The sequence below is a fragment of the Salmo salar genome, chromosome 12 (assembly GCF_965601325.2).
Source record: "Salmo salar chromosome 12, fSalSal1, whole genome shotgun sequence".
Taxonomy (NCBI): Eukaryota; Metazoa; Chordata; class Actinopteri; order Salmoniformes; family Salmonidae; genus Salmo; species Salmo salar.
In genome coordinates, this window is record NC_138302.1 from 35,647,668 (window position 1) to 35,670,797 (window position 23,130).

The 23,130-nt window shown below is 46.5% G+C and overlaps 1 protein-coding gene and 1 non-coding gene across 8 annotated transcripts in view; both read left to right on the plus strand.

Annotated features, from left to right (window-relative positions):
- The window catches only part of usp34 (ubiquitin specific peptidase 34), a 71,577-nt gene that overhangs the window by 22,808 nt on the left and 25,639 nt on the right, over positions 1-23,130 (plus strand). For 2 of the 7 annotated variants that reach the window (XM_045691277.2, XM_045691278.2), the window contains exons 15-39: positions 442-656; positions 1,212-1,351; positions 3,513-3,640; positions 3,813-3,902; positions 4,497-4,592; positions 5,066-5,148; positions 5,976-6,130; positions 6,472-6,585; positions 10,358-10,457; positions 10,774-10,936; positions 11,200-11,353; positions 11,682-11,829; positions 12,444-12,544; positions 12,803-13,006; positions 15,142-15,267; positions 15,793-15,915; positions 16,094-16,177; positions 16,276-16,362; positions 16,675-16,875; positions 20,421-20,503; positions 20,797-20,837; positions 21,025-21,149; positions 21,547-21,699; positions 21,913-22,073; positions 22,349-22,653. In XM_045691277.2, the coding sequence (XP_045547233.2) occupies positions 442-656; positions 1,212-1,351; positions 3,513-3,640; positions 3,813-3,902; positions 4,497-4,592; positions 5,066-5,148; positions 5,976-6,130; positions 6,472-6,585; positions 10,358-10,457; positions 10,774-10,936; positions 11,200-11,353; positions 11,682-11,829; positions 12,444-12,544; positions 12,803-13,006; positions 15,142-15,267; positions 15,793-15,915; positions 16,094-16,177; positions 16,276-16,362; positions 16,675-16,875; positions 20,421-20,503; positions 20,797-20,837; positions 21,025-21,149; positions 21,547-21,699; positions 21,913-22,073; positions 22,349-22,653 (3,380 nt within the window). The remainder of the gene's footprint in view (positions 1-441; positions 657-1,211; positions 1,352-3,512; positions 3,641-3,812; positions 3,903-4,496; positions 4,593-5,065; positions 5,149-5,975; positions 6,131-6,471; positions 6,586-10,357; positions 10,458-10,773; positions 10,937-11,199; positions 11,354-11,681; positions 11,830-12,443; positions 12,545-12,802; positions 13,007-15,141; positions 15,268-15,792; positions 15,916-16,093; positions 16,178-16,275; positions 16,363-16,674; positions 16,876-20,420; positions 20,504-20,796; positions 20,838-21,024; positions 21,150-21,546; positions 21,700-21,912; positions 22,074-22,348; positions 22,654-23,130) is intronic. The other 5 variants (XM_045691280.2, XM_045691279.2, XM_045691281.2 and 2 more) reach the window with 5 other exon arrangements.
- Positions 4,757-4,890, plus strand: LOC123725779 (small nucleolar RNA SNORA70). Its single transcript, XR_006758293.2, has one exon. It is a non-coding gene; the product is annotated as a small nucleolar RNA SNORA70 (small nucleolar RNA).

The window sequence follows — 23,130 nt, forward strand, 5'->3', positions numbered from 1 at the left end:
CTTTGGGTGGTGGACCATTGATGCACATGGGCAACTGTTGAGCGTGAAAAACCCAGCAGCGTTGCAGTTCTTGACACACTCAACATGGTGCGCCTAGCACCTACCATACCCCATTCAAAGGCACTTAAATGTTTTGTCTTGCACATTAACCCTCTGAATGGCGCACACACACAATCCATGTCTAAATTGTCTCTAGGCTTCAAAATCCTTCTTTAACAGGTCTCCTCCCTTTCATATACACTGATTTGAAGTGGATTTAACAAGTGACATCAGTAATTGATCATAGTTTTCACCTGGATTCACCTGGTCAGTCTGTCATGGAAAGAGAACTGTTTGGTTCACTCAGTGTAAATGTAACTGTTTTTCCTTGCGACATGAATCTTGTGCTTATTCAAGTGACGAAAACATGCATTGCCCTTCTAACGTTGAATCATCCGGCAGGCACATGGTGGACGACATGCTGAGCGCAGACGACGTGTCCTGCAGCAGCTCCCAGATCAGCGCCAAGTCGGAGAAGAACATGGCCGACTTTGACGGTGAGGAGTCTGGCTGTGAGGAGGAGCTGGTGCAGATCAACTCGCACGCCGAGCTCAGCTCCCACTTGCAGCAGCACCTGCCCAACCTGGCCTCTATCTACCACGAGCACATGGTGCAAGGTAGGCTGCACTGCACGGTGCACCTAGGGTTGTGAATTGACTTAAATTTACCCAAAATTCCCAGATTTCCCAGAAATCGCGGTTGGAAAATTCATGGAATACCGCACTCACGGAACGGTTTAACCACTCATTGCACACCGATAATAGGCCTCCGTTTACAGCAGCAAGAATCATGTAGTTATGGTTCTACTAATCATCTGGATGGGTCAATCCAGTCAAACGCTTTCACCATCAGTTAATCCCGTGTAGCTCAGTTGATAGAGCGTGGTGCTTGCAACGCCAGGGTTGTGGGTTCGATTCCCGCGGTGGACCAGTATGAAAATGTATGCGCTCACTACTGTAAATCGCGCTGGATAATAGCGTCTGCTAAACGACAAAAGAAATGACTTCTACCTGTAAACGTGACAGTACGACGTTCCATATGGCTGCTTTCTTATTGCCATTCTTAGTGTCACTCGATTTCAGTTGTTATCCTTGCAACGTTTTAGCATGACATTTTAGCAGTTCAGTAAATCTGTACTGAACCTTTTTTATTATGGCTCTCTTTCTCACCAGCGGCTGTGTTTTATTCCCCTGCAGGCCCGCAGGTCCACAAGCACCAGTACTCTGGCCACGCCGTGACTGACATCAACCTGGACAACGTGTGCAAGAAGGGCAACACGCTGCTTTGGGACCTGGTGCAGGACGAGGACGCGGTAAGAACCATGACACTGGATTACACCGTGCTCTAAGAAAGCGTTCTGTTTGCGACCTTTTTGCTGAGTGAAAGCATGTAGCATGCTAGTAATCAGACAGCCTTGAAGCCGAGCGGCAAAGAAGCGGAGTTTGAGTTCCCAGAAACAAGCGACACATTTTGTTGTCTAAATGTTCGTTCACTGAATACAAAAAACAGTTTATGCTTTTCCATCCTGTTTTTAACCTCTATGGGATCGGTGTCCCTATACCGGGCCGGTTGATGCTAACTTGTGTTAATGTGACTAGAATGATCTAAGCAACAGCAAACTTTCCAGGACATAGACATGTCTTATATGGGCAGAAAGCTTAAATGCTTGTTAATCTAACTGCACTGTCCAATTTATACCATGCTATTGTTTGAGGAGAGTGCACAACAACACAACACTTATCACAGCAACTGGTTTGATACATTCACCTTTGAAGGTAAATAATGTACTTACATTTAGTAATCTTGCTCTGATTTGTCATCCCAGCTTTGATTCATCCCAGCTTTGATTCACCCCTTCTGGATGATAGCGGGGTGAACAGGCAGTGGCTCGGGTGGTTATTGTCCTTGATTATCTTTTTGGCCTTCCAGTGACATCGGGTGGTGTAGGTGTCCAGGAGAGCAGGTAGTTTGCCCCCGGTGATGCGTTGTGCAGACCTCACTACCCTCTGGAGAGCCTTATGGTTATGGGCGGAGCAGTTGCCTTACCTGGCGGTGATACAGCCCGACAGGATGCTCTCGATTGTGCATCTGTAAAAGTTTGAGTGGTTTTGGTGACGAGACAAATTTCTTCAGCCTCCTGAGGTTGAAGAGGCGCAACACCACGCTGTCTGTGTGGGTGGACCATTTCAGTTTGTCCGTGATGTGTACGCCGAGGAACTTTAAAACTTTCCACCTTCTCCACTACGGTCCCGTCGATGTGGATAGGGGGGTGCTCCCTCTGCTGTTTCCTGAAGTCCACGATCATCTCCTTTGTTTTGTTGACGTTGAGTGTGAGGTTATTTTCCTGACCCCACACTCCGAGGGCCCTCACCTCCTCCCTGTAGGCCGTTTCGTCGTTGTTGGTAATCAAGTCTACCACTGTAGTGTCATCTGCAAACTTGATTGAGTTGGAAGTGTGCATGGCCACGCAGTCATGGGTGAACAGGGAGTACAGGAGAGGGCAGAGAACGCACCCTTGTGGGGCCCCAGTGTTGAGGATCAGCGGGGTGGAGATGTTGTTTCCTACCCTCACCACCTGGGGGCGGCCCGTCAGGAAGTCCAGGACCCAGTTGCACAGGGCGGGTTCGAGACCTAGGGTCTCGAGCTTAATGACGAGTTTGGAGGGTGCTATGGGGTTAAATGCTGAGCTGTAATCAATGAACAGCATTCTTACATAGCTATTCCTGTTGTCCAGATGGGTTAGGGCAGTGTGATTTGCGATTGCTTCATCTGTGGACCTATTGGGGCGGTAAGCAAATTGCAGTGGGTTTAGGGTGTCAGGTAGGGTGGAGGTGATATGATCCTTGACTAGTCTCTCAAAGCACTTCATGATGACGGAGGTGAGTGCTACGGGGAGATAGTCCTTTAGCTCAGTTACCTTAGCTTTCTTGGGAACTGGAACAATGGTGGCCCTCTTGAAGCATGTGGGAACAGCAGACTGGGATAGGGAGAGATTGAATATGTCCGTAAACACACCAGCCTGCTGGTCTGCGCATGCTCTGAGGACGAGGCTAGGGATGCCATCTGGGCCGGCAGCCTTGCGAGGGTTAACACGTTTAAATGCTTTACTCGCATTGGCTGTGGTGAAGGAGAGCCCGCAGGTTCCGGTAGCGGGCCGTGTCGTTGGCACTGTATTGTCCTCAAAGCGAGCAAAGAAGTTGTTTAGTTTGTCTGGGAGCAGGACATCGTGGTCCGACGGGGCTGGTTTTCTTTTTGTAGTCCATGATTGACTGTAGACCCTGCCACATACCTCTCGTGTCTGAGCCGTTTAATTGCGACTCCACTTTGTCTCTGTACTGACGCTTAGCTTGTATGATTGCCTTGCGGAGGAAATAGCTACACTGTTTGTATTCGGCCTGTTTAGGGTCTCTGTGATATTCTGAAGTCTGAAAAAGATGTGAGTGACCTTTCTCCGTTCTTCCCTGTTCCATCAGATCCACCTGTCGGAGGGCCTGATCAACGAGGCTGAGAAGCTGCTGTGCTCTCTGGTGTGCTGGTTCACCGACCGCCAGATCCGCATGCGCTTCATCGAGGGCTGCCTGGAGAACCTAGCCCACCACAGGTGTGTGTGTGTGTGTGTGTGTGTGTACGTGTGCATATATGAGCGTGTATGTCTGTGTGAACAACGTAGCTCTGAAATGAATTGACGTCAAATTATTTTGTAATAAGATCCCTTCGTTGGCTAGCTATTATATGAAACTTGTTTTGTGACGCCATGCTTTTCTCTCTCACAGATCCGTGGTCGTCTCTCTGCGCCTCCTTCCCAAACTTTTCGGCACTTTTCAGCAGTTCGGCTCCAGCTACGACACCCACTGGATCACCATGTAAGCATCGCACCGTTCACATGATTAGAACAGACAAACGTTGTCCATTACATGGCATCACAGAATAACATTGACAATGCAACAGCTTTGCATATATTGCAAAAACTACTATTTTTGTGACATTTGTTATGTTCGTAAATTGACTTTGGAGTGCCAGATTGTGGTCAGAGTGTTTCACTCTCGAAGCGTTCAGAGTGCACACTGGACGCTCTGGCCGAAGAGTAGGGTTGATCCGAGCGTTCTCAGGAGCGTTCTCACACGGCAGTCACGCTAACTGGCTAAAGTTGGCTAACTTACTGGCTACTTCCAGACACATGAGAGAACACCTCACTCTGACCATTTTACTTGCCCTAGCAGAGCTGGTTAGGCTGTTTTCATGTTATCAGAGTGTTGGTAACTGTACTGCTGGCAACAATTCAATTTTTTATTTTTTTTGCCCAAGTTTACTGACACCGGTCACATTCAACGGCTGTTGCGCATTCTTAAACTCATCAATTATTCTGCGCTCTGGCACTCTGACAAAAGGGCTCTGAAATCGGAGTAGGTAGTGAATTTACAAACGCACCCTTTGATGTGGTGTGTCATGTCTTTCAGGTGGGCGGAGAAGGAGCTGCACATGATGAAGCTGTTCTTTGAGAACCTGCTGCACTACATCCAGGAAGTCCGGGAGCAGAGGCACAAGTTTGCCCTGTGAGTAACCCACCCGTTCTCTTCACTACAGTACCCCCCCCCCCCCCCCCCAATTCACATTATTGACTCTGCCTTATAACTATACAACGGTAGCAGTTTTATTACTGTGGAATATAGACAGCGCATTTGGTAACACAGCATCTATTGTAGGTATACCGATGTAACTACAGCTTATTAAGCTGCCCAGTCTCGCTGCAGTGCGGTTCTGGTGTGCAATGGCTGCAGACAGTGACTCTCTGGTTGTGTATGTGGCCAGCTGGGAGGTGCTGGCTGCTTTTAAGGGACCGCTGAGACAAAATGACACGTGAATGTTTTGTCCTGACAGAACTAAGGAGGGTGTAGCTAGTCTTCTGATCTCCTTATTTGAAATGTGAAACGCATTGAAATGGTCTTTTTATAGTGATTGTTGCAATTCAAAAGTAAACGGAATGGTTCATTATGAATTATGTTCTTTGATTACTATGCGATCACAGGTATGGCCACAGTGCAGAAGTCCAAGTACGCTTGCAGTTCCTGACCTGTGTCTTCTCCACACTGGGCTCCCCAGACCACTTCAGTAAGTCAACACGGTCGCGTTTATTAGGCACCAAATGGAACAAAACAGACTAAAACTGAACAACCTTGACTTCTCCAATAAGAAACTCATTCCAACTTTCCGTTACATTACCCAGTCTTCACATACAGCTCAACAGAAACATTCCTTATCACTGTCTGCGTCTATGCCTCTATGGATTGCTGGTTACACCCTGGGGGTGGAATTGGCCCTCGAGGAGTGCAACCTGATGCGCCTCTCTCTCTCCTACAACAGAGACATCTTTGTCCTCTGGAGAAGGGTGACCGGATCTACCTAGCTAGCTAACTCACTCTGTTCATAGCCGTGTGTGTGTGTGTGACTGTTTTGTGTATGCCTGTGTGCGCCGTGCTTGTGTGTGCGTTTGCAGACTTTTGCGTCTGTTTTGAAGAGGAGCTAATGTTTGGGATTTAGAGGTAGACTGGGGGACTCCCTGCCCCGGTGGCTCCCGACCAGGAAGTACACACTGCCATTCTCCGTGATACAAAATAAATAACGTAACGTGATCGTGCAGCCAATTTTCTCTGGCAACCATTTATATTGTGTTTACGTGAATGTGGTGTACATGTATATCTGGTTGTGTGTCCATTGTGGATCCCGTGTGGGAGTGATACCCTCATCTTCCTCTTAACAGTCTGAAGTGTGTGTTTGTGTGCCAACAGTCAGACACCAGTTAAGCTCCTCAGCTGTGTGTGTGTGTGTGTGTGTGTGTGTGTGTGTGTGTGTGTGTGTGTGTGTGTGTGTGTGTATATATATAGCAGTGGGGTATTTATATATGAACACACACTCTAGCAGCCCCTCCTCTCCCTCAGGACTGAGTCTAGAGCAGGTGGACATCCTGTGGCACTGCCTGGTGGAGGACGGAGAGTGTTACGACGACGCGCTCCACTGGTTCCTCAACCAGGTCCGCAGCAAAGACCAGCACGCCATGGGCATGGAGACCTACAAACACCTCTTCCTGGAAAAGGTACGACCGGATTGGACCATCTGGTCTCAGCGGGGAGGGGTGTCTATGACAAGGGTCTTTCCAGCATGGTCTGTTGATAGATTGTGAATCTCAGCAACAACAACAAAAAAACTCCACAAATTGATAGCTAGAATCTGTAAAACAAATAAAGAAAAACAACTTCACTTGTAAAAAGTCTCAAAGTTGGGAAGTCATTGTGAAAGGTAATTGAAAAGTGATTGAGTAGCCGGGGGATAGAAATTGGTAAAGTTGCCCAAATCGTTGGAAAGCCTTGGCCTTAGTCACAAAAGTCTACCATTGTAATACCTTTTGTCCTTTTAATACCTCCTGTGTTTCCTCAGATGCCCCAGCTGAAGCCGGAGACCATCAGCATGACGGGCCTCAACCTCTTCCAGCATCTCTGTAACCTGGCCCGTCTGGCCACCAGCGCCTATGACAGCGGCTCCAACTGCGAGGTACACACACACTTCAAATGTTTCAATCCACAAATCACATTACAGAGAAGGATTCAAGCACAAACTAAGACACACATAGGGACACACACACACACACACACAAGTACAGTTGCTCATATACACACACACTTTTTTATTCACACAAAAACACACAGTTTGTTGTCTGAGTTTGCTAACTTCCAGGCCCGTCATACCTCTCACTGAACCATGTTGTCACTAGGGCTGGGTGATATGGCCAAAGTCTTATATAGGTCATTTCATATCCTGATAACGATACATATCACGATGTAGGACATTTTCTGTACATTTTATAAATAGCATATGTAAAATGACCACATGTAAAGGCCTATTTCTTATTACATTTTGAATTAAACTCAGTAAATGAAAGGTACTTACTCATATTTGATTGTTTTTCCTTTTATTTAGAACCTTTGTGCAAATTTTCTATTAAGCATGTAGCAAAATATAAAATACGCATGTATAAAATCTAGTAAGGTAAATAGAAAACACTTCAACTATAGTTGCGAACAAAGTAAATATACAGTTGAATTTGGAAGTTTACATACACTTAGGTTGAAGTCATTAAAACTCGTTTTATAACTACTCCACACATTTCTTGTTAACAAACTATAGTTTTGGCAAGTCGGTTAGGACAGCTACTTTGTGCATGACACAAGTAATTTTACCAACAATTGTTTACAGACAGATTATTTCGCTTATAATTCACTGTATCACAATTCCAGTGGGTCAGAAGTTTACATATACTAAGTTAACTGTGCCTTTAAACAGCTTGGAAAATTCCAGAAAATCATGTCATGGCTTTAGAAGCTGCTGATAGGCTAATTGACATCATGTGAGTCAATTGGCGGTGTAACTGTGGATGTATTTCAAGGCCTACCTTAAACTCAGTGCCTCTTTGCTTGACATCATGGGAAAATCTAAAGAAATCAGCCAAGACCTCAGAAAAAAAATGGTGGACCTCCACAAGTCTGGTTCATTCTTGGGAGCAATTTCCAAACGCCTGAAGGTACCACATTCATCTGTACAAACAATAGTATGCAAGTATAAAGACCATGGGACCACGCAGCCGTCATACCGCTCAGGAAGGTAACGCGTTCTGTCTCCTAGAGATTCAATCCCAGAACAACAGCAAAGAACCTTGTGAAGATGCTGGAGGAAATAGGTACAAAAGTATCTATATCCACAGTAAAACGAGTCCTATATCGACATAACCGGAAAGGCCGCTGAGCAAGGAAGAAGCCACTGCTCCAAAACCGCCATAATCAAGCCAGACTACGGTTTGCAACTGCACTTGGGGATGAAGATCATACTTTTTGAAGAAATGTCCTCTGGTCTGATGAAACAAAAATAGAACTGTTAGGCCATAATGACCATCGTTATGTTTGGAGGAAAAAGGGGGAGGCTTGCAAGCCGAAGAACACCATCCCAACCGTGAAGCACGGTGGTGGCAGCATCATGTTGTGGGGGTGCTTTGCTGCCGGAGGGACTGGTGCACTTCACAAAATAGATGGCATCATGAGGATGGAAAATGATGTGGATATATTGAAGCAACATCTCAAGACATCAGTCAGGAAGTTAAAGCTTGGTCGCAAATGGGTCTTCCAAATGGACAATGACCCAAAGCATACTTCCAAAGTTGTGGCAAAATGGCTTTAGGACAACAAAGTCAAGGTATTGGAGTGGCCATCACAAAGCCCTGACCTCAATCCCATAGAAAATTTGTGGGCGGAACTGAAAAGGTGTGTGCGAGCAAGGAGACCTACAAACCTGACTCCGTTACACCAGCTCTGTCAGGAGGAATGGGCCAAAATACACCCAACTTATTGTGGGAAGCTTGTGGAAGGCTACCCGAAGTTAAATGTTTGACCCAAGTTAAACAATTTAAAGGCCATGCTACCAAATGCTAATTGAGTGTATGTAAACTTCTGACCCACTGGGAATGTGATGAAAGAAATAAAAGCTGAAATAAATCATTCTCTCTACTTTATTCTGACATTTCACATTTTTTAAATAAAGTGCTGATCCTAACTGACCTAAGACAGGGCCATTTTTCCTAGGATTAAATGTCAGGAATTGTGAAACTGAGTTTAAATGTATTTGGCTAAGGTGTGTGCACCTTAATAGAAACTGTGCACCTTAATAGAAAATGACTCAAGTAAAAGTGAAAGTCACCCAGTAAAATTATACTTGGAATAAAAGTATTTGGTTTTCCATATAATTAAGTATCAAAAGTAATTGAATTGCTAAAATATATTATATTTTTAGCTGCTTGCCTGTTTTGCATGTTATTTTGGCATTAATACGTATCAATTTGCATTTGGTACCTTGGGTTGAGTGTTAGCACCAACTCACCAAACCCCCGTTTCTCGATGTGTAAATTGGGGCCATGTCTTTGTAGATGTAAGTTGTAACGGCAGCTGTTATCTCCTTCCATCTTCGTGATTCTTTGCCATATGGTGTGCCGTGGGCAAAAGCCTCTTGCAACTTCTGAGTCGGTGGTTTGTTTTGAGCACTCGACTGTACTTTTTTGGGTCTCATCTGTAGACTCACTCCGTACTGTTTCACATGATTTTTTTTGCGTAGGTGGTAAAGGAGGTTAGTGGTTGTTGGGACAAGCCTGTGGCATATTTTGCAGAGGAAGATTTTCTGGTCCGTGTCAGACTTTTCATACCCAAACCACACAAACAACGCTGTGCTTCAAGCATTGCTAAGAGCTGCTGGCAAACGCAGTGAAGTTGGAATGAATGCTTATGAGCCAGCTGCTGCCTACCACCGCTCAGCCAGACTGCTCTATCAAATTATAGACTTAATTATAATACAATTAACACATAAATACGAGTCTTTGGTCATTAATATGGTCAAATCCGGAAACTATCATTTCGAAAACGAAACGTTTATTCTTTCAGTGAAATACGGAACTGTTCCTTATTTGATCTAACGGGTGGCATCCCTAAGTCTAAATATTGCTGTTACATTGCACAACCTTCAATGTTATGTCATAATTATGTAAAAGTCTGGCAAATTAGTTCGCAACGAGCCAGGCAGCCCAAACTGTTGCATATACCCTGACTCTGGTACAATGAACGCAAGAGAAGTGACACAATTTCCCTAGTTAATATTGCCTGCTAACATGAATTTCTTTTAACTAAATATGCAGGTTTAAGAAAATATACTTCTCTGTATTGATTTTAAGAAAGGCATTGATGTTTATGGTTAGGTACATTCGTGCAACGTTTGCTTTTATTAAATCATCACCTGTTTGGCGGATTAGGCTGTAATTTGATGATAAATTAACAGACACAGCATTGATTATATGCAACACGGGACAAGCTAGTTAACCTAGTAATGTCATCAACCATGTGTAGTTAACTAGTGATTATGTGAAGATAGTTTTTTTACAAGGTAAGTTTAATGCTATCTTGCAACTTACCTTCGCTCCTTGCTGCACTCGCATTACAGGTGGTTAGGCTGCCACGCAGTTTCCTCTTGGAATGCATTGTAATCGGCGTCCAAAAATGCCTATTTCCGATTATGAAAACTTGAAATTGGCCCTAATTAATCAATTGGCCATGCCGATTAATCGGTCGACCGTTAGTAAAGAGTGTGATTTGCGACACGAAAAAACCGCAGCCCATAATATGAAACGATAGAAAAACATCTATCGTCACACGATCATATCGCCCAGCCCTAGTTGTCACCTTGTCAACACTTGTCTATGACCTCTAACCTTTGACCCCTTCTCTCTCTGTAGCTGTGTGGCATGGACCAGCTGTGGGGTATTGCCCTCAGGGCCCAGTCCGCCGACATCAGCCGCGCTGCCATCCAGTACATCAACTCCTACTACATCAACGGTCAGTGGACCTCCGTTGGTAGCTGGTACATGGTTGAAGACTAGTAGTAGTATTTCTCTACCATTTCATCCTTGTTTTATATTGCGAAAAACTTAAGTGAAACCCTGTCCACAGCAGTACGCCTAAATCCAGGGGTTGGATCCAGAACATCCTAGTTTATAGTCATTATATTGAACGAGTGGTTTTAGACGTTTGTGTTGACGCTAGGCTTATTTCAACGTGGCCATCATGACCTACTGATTTACGATTTTGACCGATATCGATTCCGTGTGTGTGTGCCTGCCTTTCTGTTTGCGTGTCCGTCTCCGTCCCCCAGCTGGTAAGACAGGCCTGGAGAAAGAGCAGGAGTTCATCAGTAAGTGCATGGAGAGCCTGATGATGACCTCAGCCAACCTGGAGAAGGACGCCCACTCCAGCCTCACCGTCATCGAGAGGGGCCTGCTCATGCTCAAGACCCACCTGGAGGCCTTCCGACGCCGGTAGGGAGCACACACACACACACACACACACACACACACACACACACACACAGAGAAACTCACACGCTCCTCATCTCCATCCTCTCAACCTGTGTACTTTAAGCCCTGAACCTCTAAAGTTAACCAGAACACTGCTTATCCTAAACCATATTACGGACTCACCTAGTAGAGTGACCAGCGCTAAGAACCGCGTGTCTCTATGGCGCTCTCTCCCGTTCTCTCTGCCCCCCCAACACTCTCTTTGTCTCCTGCCCCCTCGCCAGGTTTGCGTACCATCTGCGTCAGTGGCAGATCGAGGGCACGGGCATCAGCAGCCACCTGAAGGCGCTGAGCGACAAGCAGTCTCTGCCACTGAGGATCGTATGCCAGCCCGCCGGCCTGCCCGACAAGGTACCCAAGAAAGTACCCAGCATCTTGGTACTTAATTATTAACCCTTGGTAGATTGGCACACTCAAATGCTCTTGTTGCTGTTGTGTTCTGTGGTGTTAGGGAAAACATTTTCAGGCCACGATGTCAAAATGAATGGAAACGATTGGTGCAAGCTAATTTCATGCTTTTATGGAATAGAAATGTCTGTTTTGATACTACTGTGAATGCTGTGTTCTCATTCTAGATGTTTGTGAGGATGTTTTTCTAACACACCTTTTCTGTGTGTGTATGTGCCTGTTTGTGCGCCTGTGTGTCTGTTTGGCCACTTGCCTTTGTCTCTCTCTCGTGTGTGTGTGTGTGTGTGTGTGGTACCAGATGACCATCGAGATGTACCCCAGTGACCAGGTGGCAGACCTGCGGGCCGAGGTGACCCACTGGTACGAGAACCTACAGAAGGAGCAGATGAACCAACAGGCCCAGCTGCAGGAGTTTGGACAGAGCAGCCGCCAGGGGGACTTCCCAGGTCTCTCACCTTTTTGACCCCTGATCCAGTGTAGCGCCAATACTAATGGGGAGTCTCGGTTGCTTTTCCCTGATTCCTCGCGTCCCCTCCTCGCCTTTTTAAAACCAATTGGATGAAGAGGAGGGGATGAGTATGCGATTGGATGGAATGAAAGAAACGCGATTGAGATTCTCCCGAAGGCTGTTGCATCCTTCCGTTTTGAAGTAATCACTGATCGCACAGTGTATTTTGTAGCAGTATTTTAGGGCCTGTCTCAGTAGTCTTGAATTCAATTGAATTGAATTCAATTAGATCTTTGTCCCAAAGGACACTTCTTATGCAGTGAATGGTTTCTTTACCGCCTCAGGTCGCAATTGTAAATGAGAAGTTGTTCTCAACTTGCCTACCTGGTTAAATAAAGGTGAAATAAATAAATAAAAATTAGAAATGCCCGCTTCCTTTGGTTTATTGAAGTACTCCCCTCAGAAGGAAGGCGTACACCGTTTCTCTGTAGTCCTTTCAGATTTCAGTCATGGTTATTCACTAAGGGAAAGGACCAAGTTAATGAATCAGAATCCACTTTTCTTGTTGGGTGTTTGGACAGTCTGTTTCTAACGCGCGTGTGTTTCCTTCAGGTGGTTTGATGGGTCCGGTCAGAATGATCTCCTCTGGCCATGAGCTCACCACGGACTACGATGAGAAGACCCTGCATGAGCTGGGCTTCAAAGACATGCAGGTAACTACTTACACACACTTGGCAGTCTGCACTTAGGTGTACACATTCACACACTAGAGCCGGGATTCAATCCCATCGCAGGTTATTATGCATTTACGGCTTTTAAAGGCCATTTCGGATTGAGCCGACATATGCAGCGTTTAAGCGAAGGAGTTCTCTGCCGAAGCAGGACCGTTACCTTTAAAAGCCGCAGTGCCTATAACCTGTGATTGGCCCCCTATCTATTGCACTCATGCCTCTCCCTCCCCTCATTTACAGATGGTGTTTGTCTCGCTGGGCGCCCCACGGCGGGAGCGTAAGGGCGAGGGGGTGCAGCTCCCGGCCTCGTGTCTCCCCCCGCCCCAGAAGGAGCACATCCCCATGCTACTGCTGCTCCAGGAGCCCCACCTCACCACCCTGTTCGACCTGCTGGAGATGCTGGCCTGCTTCAAACCCCCCAGTGCCCTGGGAGACAGCCCCGAGGTGGGTCATGGAGAGAGTGTGTGGGGGGGGGGGCATGGGTTAGGGCTGTGTGTGAGGGGATGTCGGGGGTGTGTGAGATACCAGCCTGCTTTAAGCTCCCCAGAGCTCTGGGAGAGGGAGCCCTGGACAGTCCCATGGTGTGTACGGGGAGAACAAAGGGGGTTGGCAGGACGGTCGGTGTGTGTGTGTGTGTGAGGCGGTTGTATGTTGGGGGAAGAGTGGGTGATTCCCTTTCGCTTCTCCATCTGTGTGTATGTTTGGGGATGGGTTTCATTGTATATTCCTAACATTTTTCGTCTATTAGATGCCCTTAATAATCTAGCTAAGGAAATCAGAAAGTAACAGAGCTTTTGAAAAAGCAGCTTGGAAACGGCTCGATAGAAACCAGACTCGAAATACTCTCCATCTGATTAAATGTCAAATAGACTTTGAACAAATATCCCTTCCAGAATATAAATGAGGTTCTTCCTTCCAGGTGCATCATGCATAATGCATCACGACTGTCCAATCGTCTTCTGGCAGTCGTTTGATAGTCCAGTAAAACGTACTGCAGGTCTGTGTCCCAAATGCCATCCATATTCCCTTTATAGTGCACTATTTTTGACCAGGGCTCATATGTTCTGGTTGATAGTAGTGCACCATATAGAGAATAGATGCAAAGTAGTGCACTGTGTAGGGAATGGGTGCCATTTGGGACTGAATCCCTGGAAGGCGTTGTACGTACGATGCAAGGCGCTCGTCTGTCAACGAGTATATTTTAGTCACAGCGGCGGGAGCTGTCTCGTTTTGAAATGCAAAGTCATTCAGCGGTCAGCGCTGTCGATAGTCTCTCCCTTCACAGGGACTCTGAGAGAGGGGTTATCCAGTGTGCTGTTTGTACTTCACTCACTCTGTCTCTTTTGCATGCATTTATCCATCTCCCCTTTCTCTCTCCCCCCTCTTCACTTCCTCACATCTAACACTCACCTGATCTGACCAGAACAGAACGTTAAAACAATTACTTCAGTCAAAATGAGGTATTGACTATGAGTGTGTGCCTGCCTTCGGATGTGTTTATAGGCAGTGGTGGAAGAGTACCCAATTGTCATACTTGAGTAAAAATATAAATACCTTAATGGAAAGTTACTCAAGTAAAAGTCATCCAGTAAAATACTACTTGAGTAAAAGTCCCAAATAATGTTGTTCTAAATATACTTAAGTATCAAAAGTAAAAGTATAAATCATTTCAAATTCCTTCTATTAAGCATTTTCTTGTTTTTAAAATGTATGGATAGCCAGGGGCACACTCCAACACTCAGACATAATTTACAAACGATGCATTTGGGGTGTCTGCCAGATCAGAGGCAGAAGGGATGTGTCGTGGAAGTTCAGTACTGAGAGAGACTTGGTCATTTCTTCAAACAATCATCTTTATTTAATTATAGCAATAATGAGGCTGGTCGACCCCCCCCCCCCCCCTAATCCTGTCGTTATCCACACGTGGGTTGATGTCTTAACCCCCCCCCCCCCCCCCCCCCCGTGCTTTCCCCAGATACAAGAATGATTTTGAGACAATGAGGGATTGTTCTACTCCTAAGCTATTTCTAGTAAAACACATTCTTGTCTCTGTAATGTAGTCTTTAACTCATTTGTCAGCCATCTCTGGTGACCATACGCCCAGATTAGCTGCAGGGGACTAGAGTGGAGCCCATAAACACAGACACTAACAGGACAGAAATGTCTTATTAGTCAAATATTAATTGTTAACCATTAATATCAAATAAACCAGGTAAATATGTAATTGTTGTTTTGATAGGTGAGTGAATTTGACCATTTTCATGTCCTGCTAAGCATTCAAAATGTGACGTACTTTTGGGTGTCAGGGGAAAATGTGTAAAAGTACATTATTTTCTTTAGGAATGTAGTGAAGTAAAAGTTGTCCCAAAAAAAAAAAAATAGCAAAGTACAGATACCCCAAAAAACTACTTAAGTAGTACTTTAAAGTATTTTTTCTTAAGTACTTTACACCACTGTTTATAGGACTGCTCCAGGTCCTGTGTGTGTGTTCTGTCGGTATGGGTTCTGTCACTGTGACAGCAGAAAAAAACGCATTTCTGTTTAAACCTCTAAATACAGTGTTTTATTGTGCTCTCCAGAACCTACGATGTGAGGAGCTGCATCTCCATGCTGAGAACCTGTCGAGGCGCGTCTGGGAGCTGCTCATGCTGCTGCCCACCTGCCCCAATATGCTGCTGGCCTTCCAGAACATCGCCGATGACACGGTATGTCACCTATTCTCACACGCCCGCCCCCATGCGCTGTCGCCCGCCCGCCCCCATGCGCTGTCGCCCGCCCGCCCCCATGCGCTATCGCCCGCCCGCCCCCATGCGCTGTCGCCCGCCCGCCCCCATGCGCTGTCGCCCGCCCGCCCCCATGCGCTGTCGCCCGCCCGCCCCCATGCGCTGTCGCCCGCCCGCCCCCATGCGCTGTCGAACATTAATCTATTCACTGACACACTTCCCCAATACTGTTGGGCACCTGCCACCAGGCCTGCTCATCCCTTTGCATCCTGCTCATTCGTTTCTACTAGTATTTCTTAAACATTCCCAGGGCCCCAGGAGTGTACATTTTTGTTCCAGCCCATCACGTACACACTTCATTCAACATATCAATGGCCTGCCGATTAGTTGACTTGTTCAATGAGGCGTGCTTGTTCTGACCCACTTTGCACACCAATCAAACACATGGACATGAATGACAGCGTAAAGATATGCGTCCTGTCTCATGTGTGTTCTGTCTGTCCGTAGGGAGGCGAGGGTCTGTGCTGGAAGGACCTGCTGAGGATCAAGAGCCCCCACAAGCTGCTGTACGCCCTGGAGATCATCGAGGCCCTGGGCAAGCCCAACCGACGCATCCACCGGGAATCCACGGTACTACTGGGGCAACATGCATACATACATGCATACATGCATGCATACATACTCTACTCTACTCTACTCACTCACTCACTCAGTCACTCACTCACTCACAGTCGTATGCACACCCTCGCTCTGCTCACTGATTCAAACACGCGTATGAATGACCCCTGTGTTGTCCGTCTGTGTCCAGGGGAGCTACAGTGACCTGTACCCGGACTCTGACGACTCCAGCGAGGACCAGATAGAGAACAGTAAGAACTCCTGGAGCTGCAAGGTACGCCTCTTTAAACTGTCTCACTCCGAAACTGTACACCCTTATACAAACCACTTATCAATCAACTCCATTTCATGGTTTTCGCTCTCTTTTTACAGTTTGTGTCGTCTGGAGGGCTTCAGCTGCTGTTGGAGATCTTCAACTCTGCCATTCTGGAGCCCAAGGACCAGGAGTCTTGGACAGTGGTAGGTGGATCAGAACCACATTATAATACATGGAGGAGATGGATAGAATGGGTTGTATAGATTAAATTAAATTAAGTTTCAGTACATTAGTCATATGCGTGGTAATGAATCTGTAAAAGAGTTATTCACACATTGAAAACTGCTTTCTGAGTTGCCGATTTTTATCCCATTTCAAAGTGGACAATCATAAATAATATATTAAAACATGGGGGGAATGACTGGGACAGATATAAAACTAAGTCAATTGTTAAGACAATATTTTGTAGTTAGTGTTGAGGTTTAACATAGGTCATATCTCTCTCTTTCCTCCAGTGGTTGTTGGACTGCCTGGCTTGCCTGCTTAAGCTCATCTGCCAGTTTGCGGTGGACCCGGCCGACCTGGACCTAGCCTACCCTGACGTCTTCTCCTGGTCGGGCCTCACCGACAGCCAGCGCAAAAGGGCCTGGCCTGGCAAGTCCCGCAAGTCCGCCGGCGACCACGGCAAGGGCCTGCATATCCCCCGCCTCACAGAGGTACACTGGTCCTCAGCTAAATGCTAACCACTGGGTGGGGAGTTGCCATCCTTAACTCTTTATGTGCAGGATACAGGAAATACAAACGTATAATAACCCCAGATTAAGCAACTAGTAATAAAAGATGAATAAAACATTTTAATTTAGTCATTTTTACTTAATTTCTGTAGTAAAGGATACATTTCTGTAGAAAGTAGAAGAATGTCCTGCACCCTCTTTCTCTCCCATCTATTTCCTCTCCTTTCCTTCTGGAGCAGTCTTCTATTTCCTCTCCTTTCCTTCTGGAGCAGTCTTCTATTTCCTCTCCTTTCCTTCTGGAGCAGTCTTCTATTTCCTCTCCTTTCCTTCTGGAGCAGTCTTCTATTTCTTCTCCTTTCCTTCTGGAGCAGTCTTCTATTTCCTCTCCTTTCCTTCTGGAGCAGTCTTCTATTTCCTCTCCTTTCCTTCTGGAGCAGTCTTCTATTTCCTCTCCTTTCCTTCTGGAGCAGTCTTCTATTTCCTCTCCTTTCCTTCTGGAGCAGTCTTCTATTTCCTCTCCTTTCCTTCTGGAGCAGTCTTCTATTTCCTCTCCTTTCCTTCTGGAGCAGTCTTCTATTTCCTCTCCTTTCCTTCTGGAGCAGTCTTCTATTTCCTCTCCTTTCCTTCTGGAGCAGTCTTCTATTTCCTCTCCTTTCCTTCTGGAGCAGTCTTCTATTCTCCTTTCCTTCTGGAGCAGTCTTCTATTTCCTTTCCTTCTGGAGCAGTCTTCTATTTCCTTTCCTTCTGGAGCAGTCTGCTATTTGCTCTCCTTTCCTTCTGGAGCAGTCTGCTATTTGCTCTCCTTTCCTTCTGGAGCAGTCTGCTATTTGCTCTCCTTTCCTTCTGGAGCAGTCTGCTATTTGCTCTCCTTTCCTTCTGGAGCAGTCTGCTATTTGCTCTCCTTTCCTTCTGGAGCAGTCTGCTATTTGCTCTCCTTTCCTTCTGGAGCAGTCTGCTATTTGCTCTCCTTTCCTTCTGGAGCAGTCTGCTATTTGCTCTCCTTCCCTTCTGGAGCAGTCTGCTATTTGCTCTCCTTTCCTTCTGGAGCAGTCTGCTATTTGCTCTCCTTTCCTTCTGGAGCAGTCTGCTATTTGCTCTCCTTTCCTTCTGGAGCAGTCTGCTATTTGCTCTCCTTTCCTTCTGGAGCAGTCTGCTATTTGCTCTCCTTTCCGTTTGGAGCAGTCTGCTATTTGCTCTCCTTTCCTTCTGGAGCAGTCTGCTATTTGCTCTCCTTTCCTTCTGGAGCAGTCTGCTATTTGCTCTCCTTCCCTTCTGGAGCAGTCTGCTATTTGCTCTCCTTCCCTTCTGGAGCAGTCTGCTATTTGCTCTCCTTCCCTTCTGGAGCAGTCTGCTATTTGCTCTCCTTCCCTTCTGGAGCAGTCTGCTATTTGCTCTCCTTCCCTTCTGGAGCAGTCTGCTATTTGCTCTCCTTCCCTTCTGGAGCAGTCTGCTATTTGCTCTCCTTCCCTTCTGGAGCAGTCTGCTATTTGCTCTCCTTCCCTTCTGGAGCAGTCTGCTATTTGCTCTCCTTCCCTTCTGGAGCAGTCTGCTATTTGCTCTCCTTTCCTTCTGGAGCAGTCTGCTATTTGCTCTCCTTTCCTTCTGGAGCAGTCTGCTATTTGCTCTCCTTTCCTTCTGGAGCAGTCTGCTATTTGCTCTCCTTTCCTTCTGGAGCAGTCTGCTATTTGCTCTCCTTTCCTTCTGGAGCAGTCTGCTATTTGCTCTCCTTTCCTTCTGGAGCAGTCTGCTATTTGCTCTCCTTTCCTTCTGGAGCAGTCTGCTATTTGCTCTCCTTCCCTTCTGGAGCAGTCTGCTATTTGCTCTCCTTCCCTTCTGGAGCAGTCTGCTATTTGCTCTCCTTCCCTTCTGGAGCAGTCTGCTATTTGCTCTCCTTCCCTTCTGGAGCAGTCTGCTATTTGCTCTCCTTCCCTTCTGGAGCAGTCTGCTATTTGCTCTCCTTCCCTTCTGGAGCAGTCTGCTATTTGCTCTCCTTCCCTTCTGGAGCAGTCTGCTATTTGCTCTCCTTCCCTTCTGGAGCAGTCTGCTATTTGCTCTCCTTCCCTTCTGGAGCAGTCTACTATTTGCTCTCCTTCCCTTCTGGAGCAGTCTACTATTTGCTCTCCTTCCCTTCTGGAGCAGTCTACTATTTGCTCTCCTTCCCTTCTGGAGCAGTCTACTATTTGCTCTCCTTCCCTTCTGGAGCAGTCTACTATTTGCTCTCCTTCTGGAGCAGTCTACTATTTGCTCTCCTTCTGGAGCAGTCTACTATTTGCTCTCCTTCTGGAGCAGTCTACTATTTGCTCTCCTTCTGGAGCAGTCTACTATTTGCTCTCCTTCTGGAGCAGTCTACTATTTGCTCTCCTTCTGGAGCAGTCTACTATTTGCTCTCCTTCTGGAGCAGTCTACTATTTGCTCTCCTTCTGGAGCAGTCTACTATTTGCTCTCCTTTCCTTCTGGAGCAGTCTGCTATTTGCTCTCCTTTCCTTCTGGAGCAGTCTGCTATTTGCTCTCCTTTCCTTCTGGAGCAGTCTTCTATTTCCTTTCCTTCTGGAGCAGTCTTCTATTTCCTTTCCTTCTGGAGCAGTCTTCTATTTCCTTTCCTTCTGGAGCAGTCTTCTATTTCCTCTCCTTTCCTTCTGGAGCAGTCTTCTATTTCTTCTCCTTTCCTTCTGGAGCAGTCTTCTATTTCCTCTCCTTTCCTTCTGGAGCAGTCTTCTATTTCTTCTCCTTTCCTTCTGGAGCAGTCTTCTATTTCTTCTCCTTTCCTTCTGGAGCAGTCTTCTATTTCCTCTCCTTTCCTTCTGGAGCAGTCTTCTATTTCCTCTCCTTTCCTTCTGGAGCAGTCTTCTATTTCCTCTCCTTTCCTTCTGGAGCAGTCTCCTATTTCCTCTCCTTTCCTTCTGGAGCAGTCTTCTATTTCCTCTCCTTTCCTTCTGGAGCAGTCTTCTATTTCCTTTCCTTCTGGAGCAGTCTTCTATTTCCTCTCCTTTCCTTCTGGAGCAGTCTTCTATTTCCTTTCCTTCTGGAGCAGTCTTCTATTTCCTTTCCTTCTGGAGCAGTCTTCTATTTCCTTTCCTTCTGGAGCAGTCTGCTATTTGCTCTCCTTCCCTTCTGGAGCAGTCTACTATTTGCTCTCCTTCCCTTCTGGAGCAGTCTACTATTTGCTCTCCTTCCCTTCTGGAGCAGTCTACTATTTGCTCTCCTTCCCTTCTGGAGCAGTCTACTATTTGCTCTCCTTCCCTTCTGGAGCAGTCTGCTATTTGCTCTCCTTTCCTTCTGGAGCAGTCTGCTATTTGCTCTCCTTTCCTTCTGGAGCAGTCTGCTATTTGCTCTCCTTTCCTTCTGGAGCAGTCTGCTATTTGCTCTCCTTCCCTTCTGGAGCAGTCTGCTATTGCTCGCAGCTGTTTTGTTTCTCTGTACTTCCCTCCCTGTGGTGTCTTGGCCTCTACACGAACTTCAGAACTATCCCCATGGTTAATTATTTCTATCTTAAACACTTGATAAATCATCCTTTTTTTTCTTGTCAGGTCTTCCTAGGCCTTGTCCAAGGCACCAACCTGATCCAGCGCTTGATCAACGTGGCCTACACCTACGACAACCTAGCACACAGGTGAGCGAACACCGAAGACGAGGCCTATGTTTCAATAGTCACACTACGCACTAGTATGTAGTACTTAACTACTTAGTGTATTTGGTGTGGCGCAATGCATGTGGTCACACTCTCCATGCCAATAAAGGCTTTTGAATTTGAAGGATAACAAATGATTGGATTTGAAGGAATGTGTTTGGCATCCATTGTAATTTTTCTTGTTGTATGGACATGGATATCGGTGTGAAATGTTTTTGTACTGAAGGTTTCCCTCAACCTATCTTGACTATGTTTACTTCCTGTCTCACCTGCAGAGTTTTGAAGGCCCAGTCAGATCACCGGTCCCGTCATGAAGGTGAGCAACATTCTTACGTATTCTTAAATAATGTTCATCTACATGAAAAGCCTCACAGATTTTTTTTCCCACACACACGTTTTGCTCTGACAGGACAACTTTCATAGCCTCCTGTCCATTCTGTTTGTGCTTAAGAACATTGTTCTCAGTAGTTTCACATGTCTAATGTGTTATTCCTATGTACCAGTGACCCACTACTCCATGTGGCTGCTGGTGAGCTGGGCCCACTGCTGCTCTACGGTCAAGTCCAGTCTGGCCGACAGCGACCACCTCCACGACTGGCTCAAGAAGCTCACCCTGCTGGTGCCGGAGGTGAGATCTGGGGGAGAATATCATGAGACGATGAACAACTGCTATCTAGCATTGTCTTCATCTTGCTTTTCTTCCCCCTACCTAAAAACATGACTTTTATTTGTTTCAGTGTAACATTTGTGGGTATTTCCATCCAAAAATATTGTCTCTGGAAAGAATCTAGCTATACTGCGATTTGTTCACTTCCTATTTTGATGCCACTGAAATACTAACGATTCTGTGAGCCAATTGATCCGTGTGACTTTGGTAACAAAAGCCACTCACGTTAACACGACACATTCCTCTATTTGATGTTGTTACCAAGGTCACACGGATCAATTGGCTCACAGAATCCTATAAATAGAAATGCAAATAGAGGAATGTATTGCGTTTTTAACGTGTGTCTCGTCCTTCTCAGACGGCGGTGCGTCACGAGGCGTGTAACGGCCTGTACAAGCTGTCCCTGTCTGGTCTGGACGGAGGAGAGTCCATCAACAGGTCCTTCCTGCTGCTGGCCGCCTCCACACTGCTCAAGTTCCTCCCTGATGCACAGGCCCTCAAACCACTGCGGGTGGGTACAGCACACATACACACTTGCCCGTATAGACACATGCATGTATACACACGCACTCACAGAAACATAGACGCACACAAGCACAATTTTGTTGTACTGTATACTGACTAAAACAAATGTGTTCAGTGTGGGTTATTCAATTCCTAGGTCACGTTACAGATGCCTAATATGAGTGAAGGGGCTCTGTAGCTGATGTGCTCATGTGTTCAGGTGGAGGACTATGAAGAGGAGCCCGTGCTAAGGACGGGCTGCAAAGAGTACTTCTGGCTGCTGTGCAAGCTCATCGACAACATCCACGTCAAAGACGCCAGCCAAACCACTCTGTTGGACCTGGATGCTTTAGCCAGACACCTGGCCGACTGCATCCGGAGGTGAGTCCAAGATGAATCCAAGACCAGTTCGGCGTCTGAAACGGCATCGTATTGCCTATTTAGTGCACTACCTTTTGATGGACCGTCGGCTCGGGTCAAAAGTAGTGCACTATATTGGAAATAGGATCAACCCAGGTCTCTCTTGAATTAGATATTTTATGTGATTTGCTTGCGTTGTCCACATTCTTGCTGGAGCATGAAGGCCAGCTCAAATACACAAGACAAGACTGTTTTTAAACCAGTTCTACGATAAAGTTTGCTCTCCCGCTCCCCAGCCGTGAGATCCTGGACCAGCAGGACGGCGCCATCGAGGACGACGGTCTCACGGGCCTCCTGCGCCTCGCCACCAGCGTCCTCAAACACAAGCCCCCCTTCAAGTTCTCCCGCGAGGGCCAGGAGTTTCTGCGCGACGTCCACAACCTGCTCTTCCTCCTTCCCAGCCTGGCCGACCGCGCCCAGCCCAAGTGCAAGTCGCATGCGGCCCGCGCCGCCGCCTACGACCTCCTGGTGGAGACGGTGAAGGGCTCGGTGGAGAACTACAGGCTGCTTCACAACTGGGTCATGTCCCAGCACATGCAGAGTGAGAGGAACCTTTAGGAACCGTTGAAAATGCTAGTAGGAATATTTGTCAGTGAGAGTAATTCGTTGGTGGGAGGGCCCAAGGGAATACAATGGGTATTGAATTCGACATTGTGCTGGCTGACCAAACTGAAAATAGTTTTTGTCCCTAAACTGAGCCTAGCTGTTTTTTGGGGGGGAGGTGGGGGGGTGTGAGGGAGTATAAATACAATACGCTGGTTTTAAACATCCAAATAGCATCTCGTTGAAGTCAGGCGTTCCTGTTGGTAATGTCTGCTCCGTGGATTTCCATGACCGGATCAAATGAGCGGAGCAAGTTGGTTTATTAAGTTCAAGGTCCCATTATAAATGATGTGATTAGGATCCAGTGTACATGTTTGAGCATCATCAAACATATCATCTTATATCCAGTATATTCTATTAGACTCCTGAAAGATATGAAGATTTGTGTTTAGTTAATTCAATTGACATTTCTACC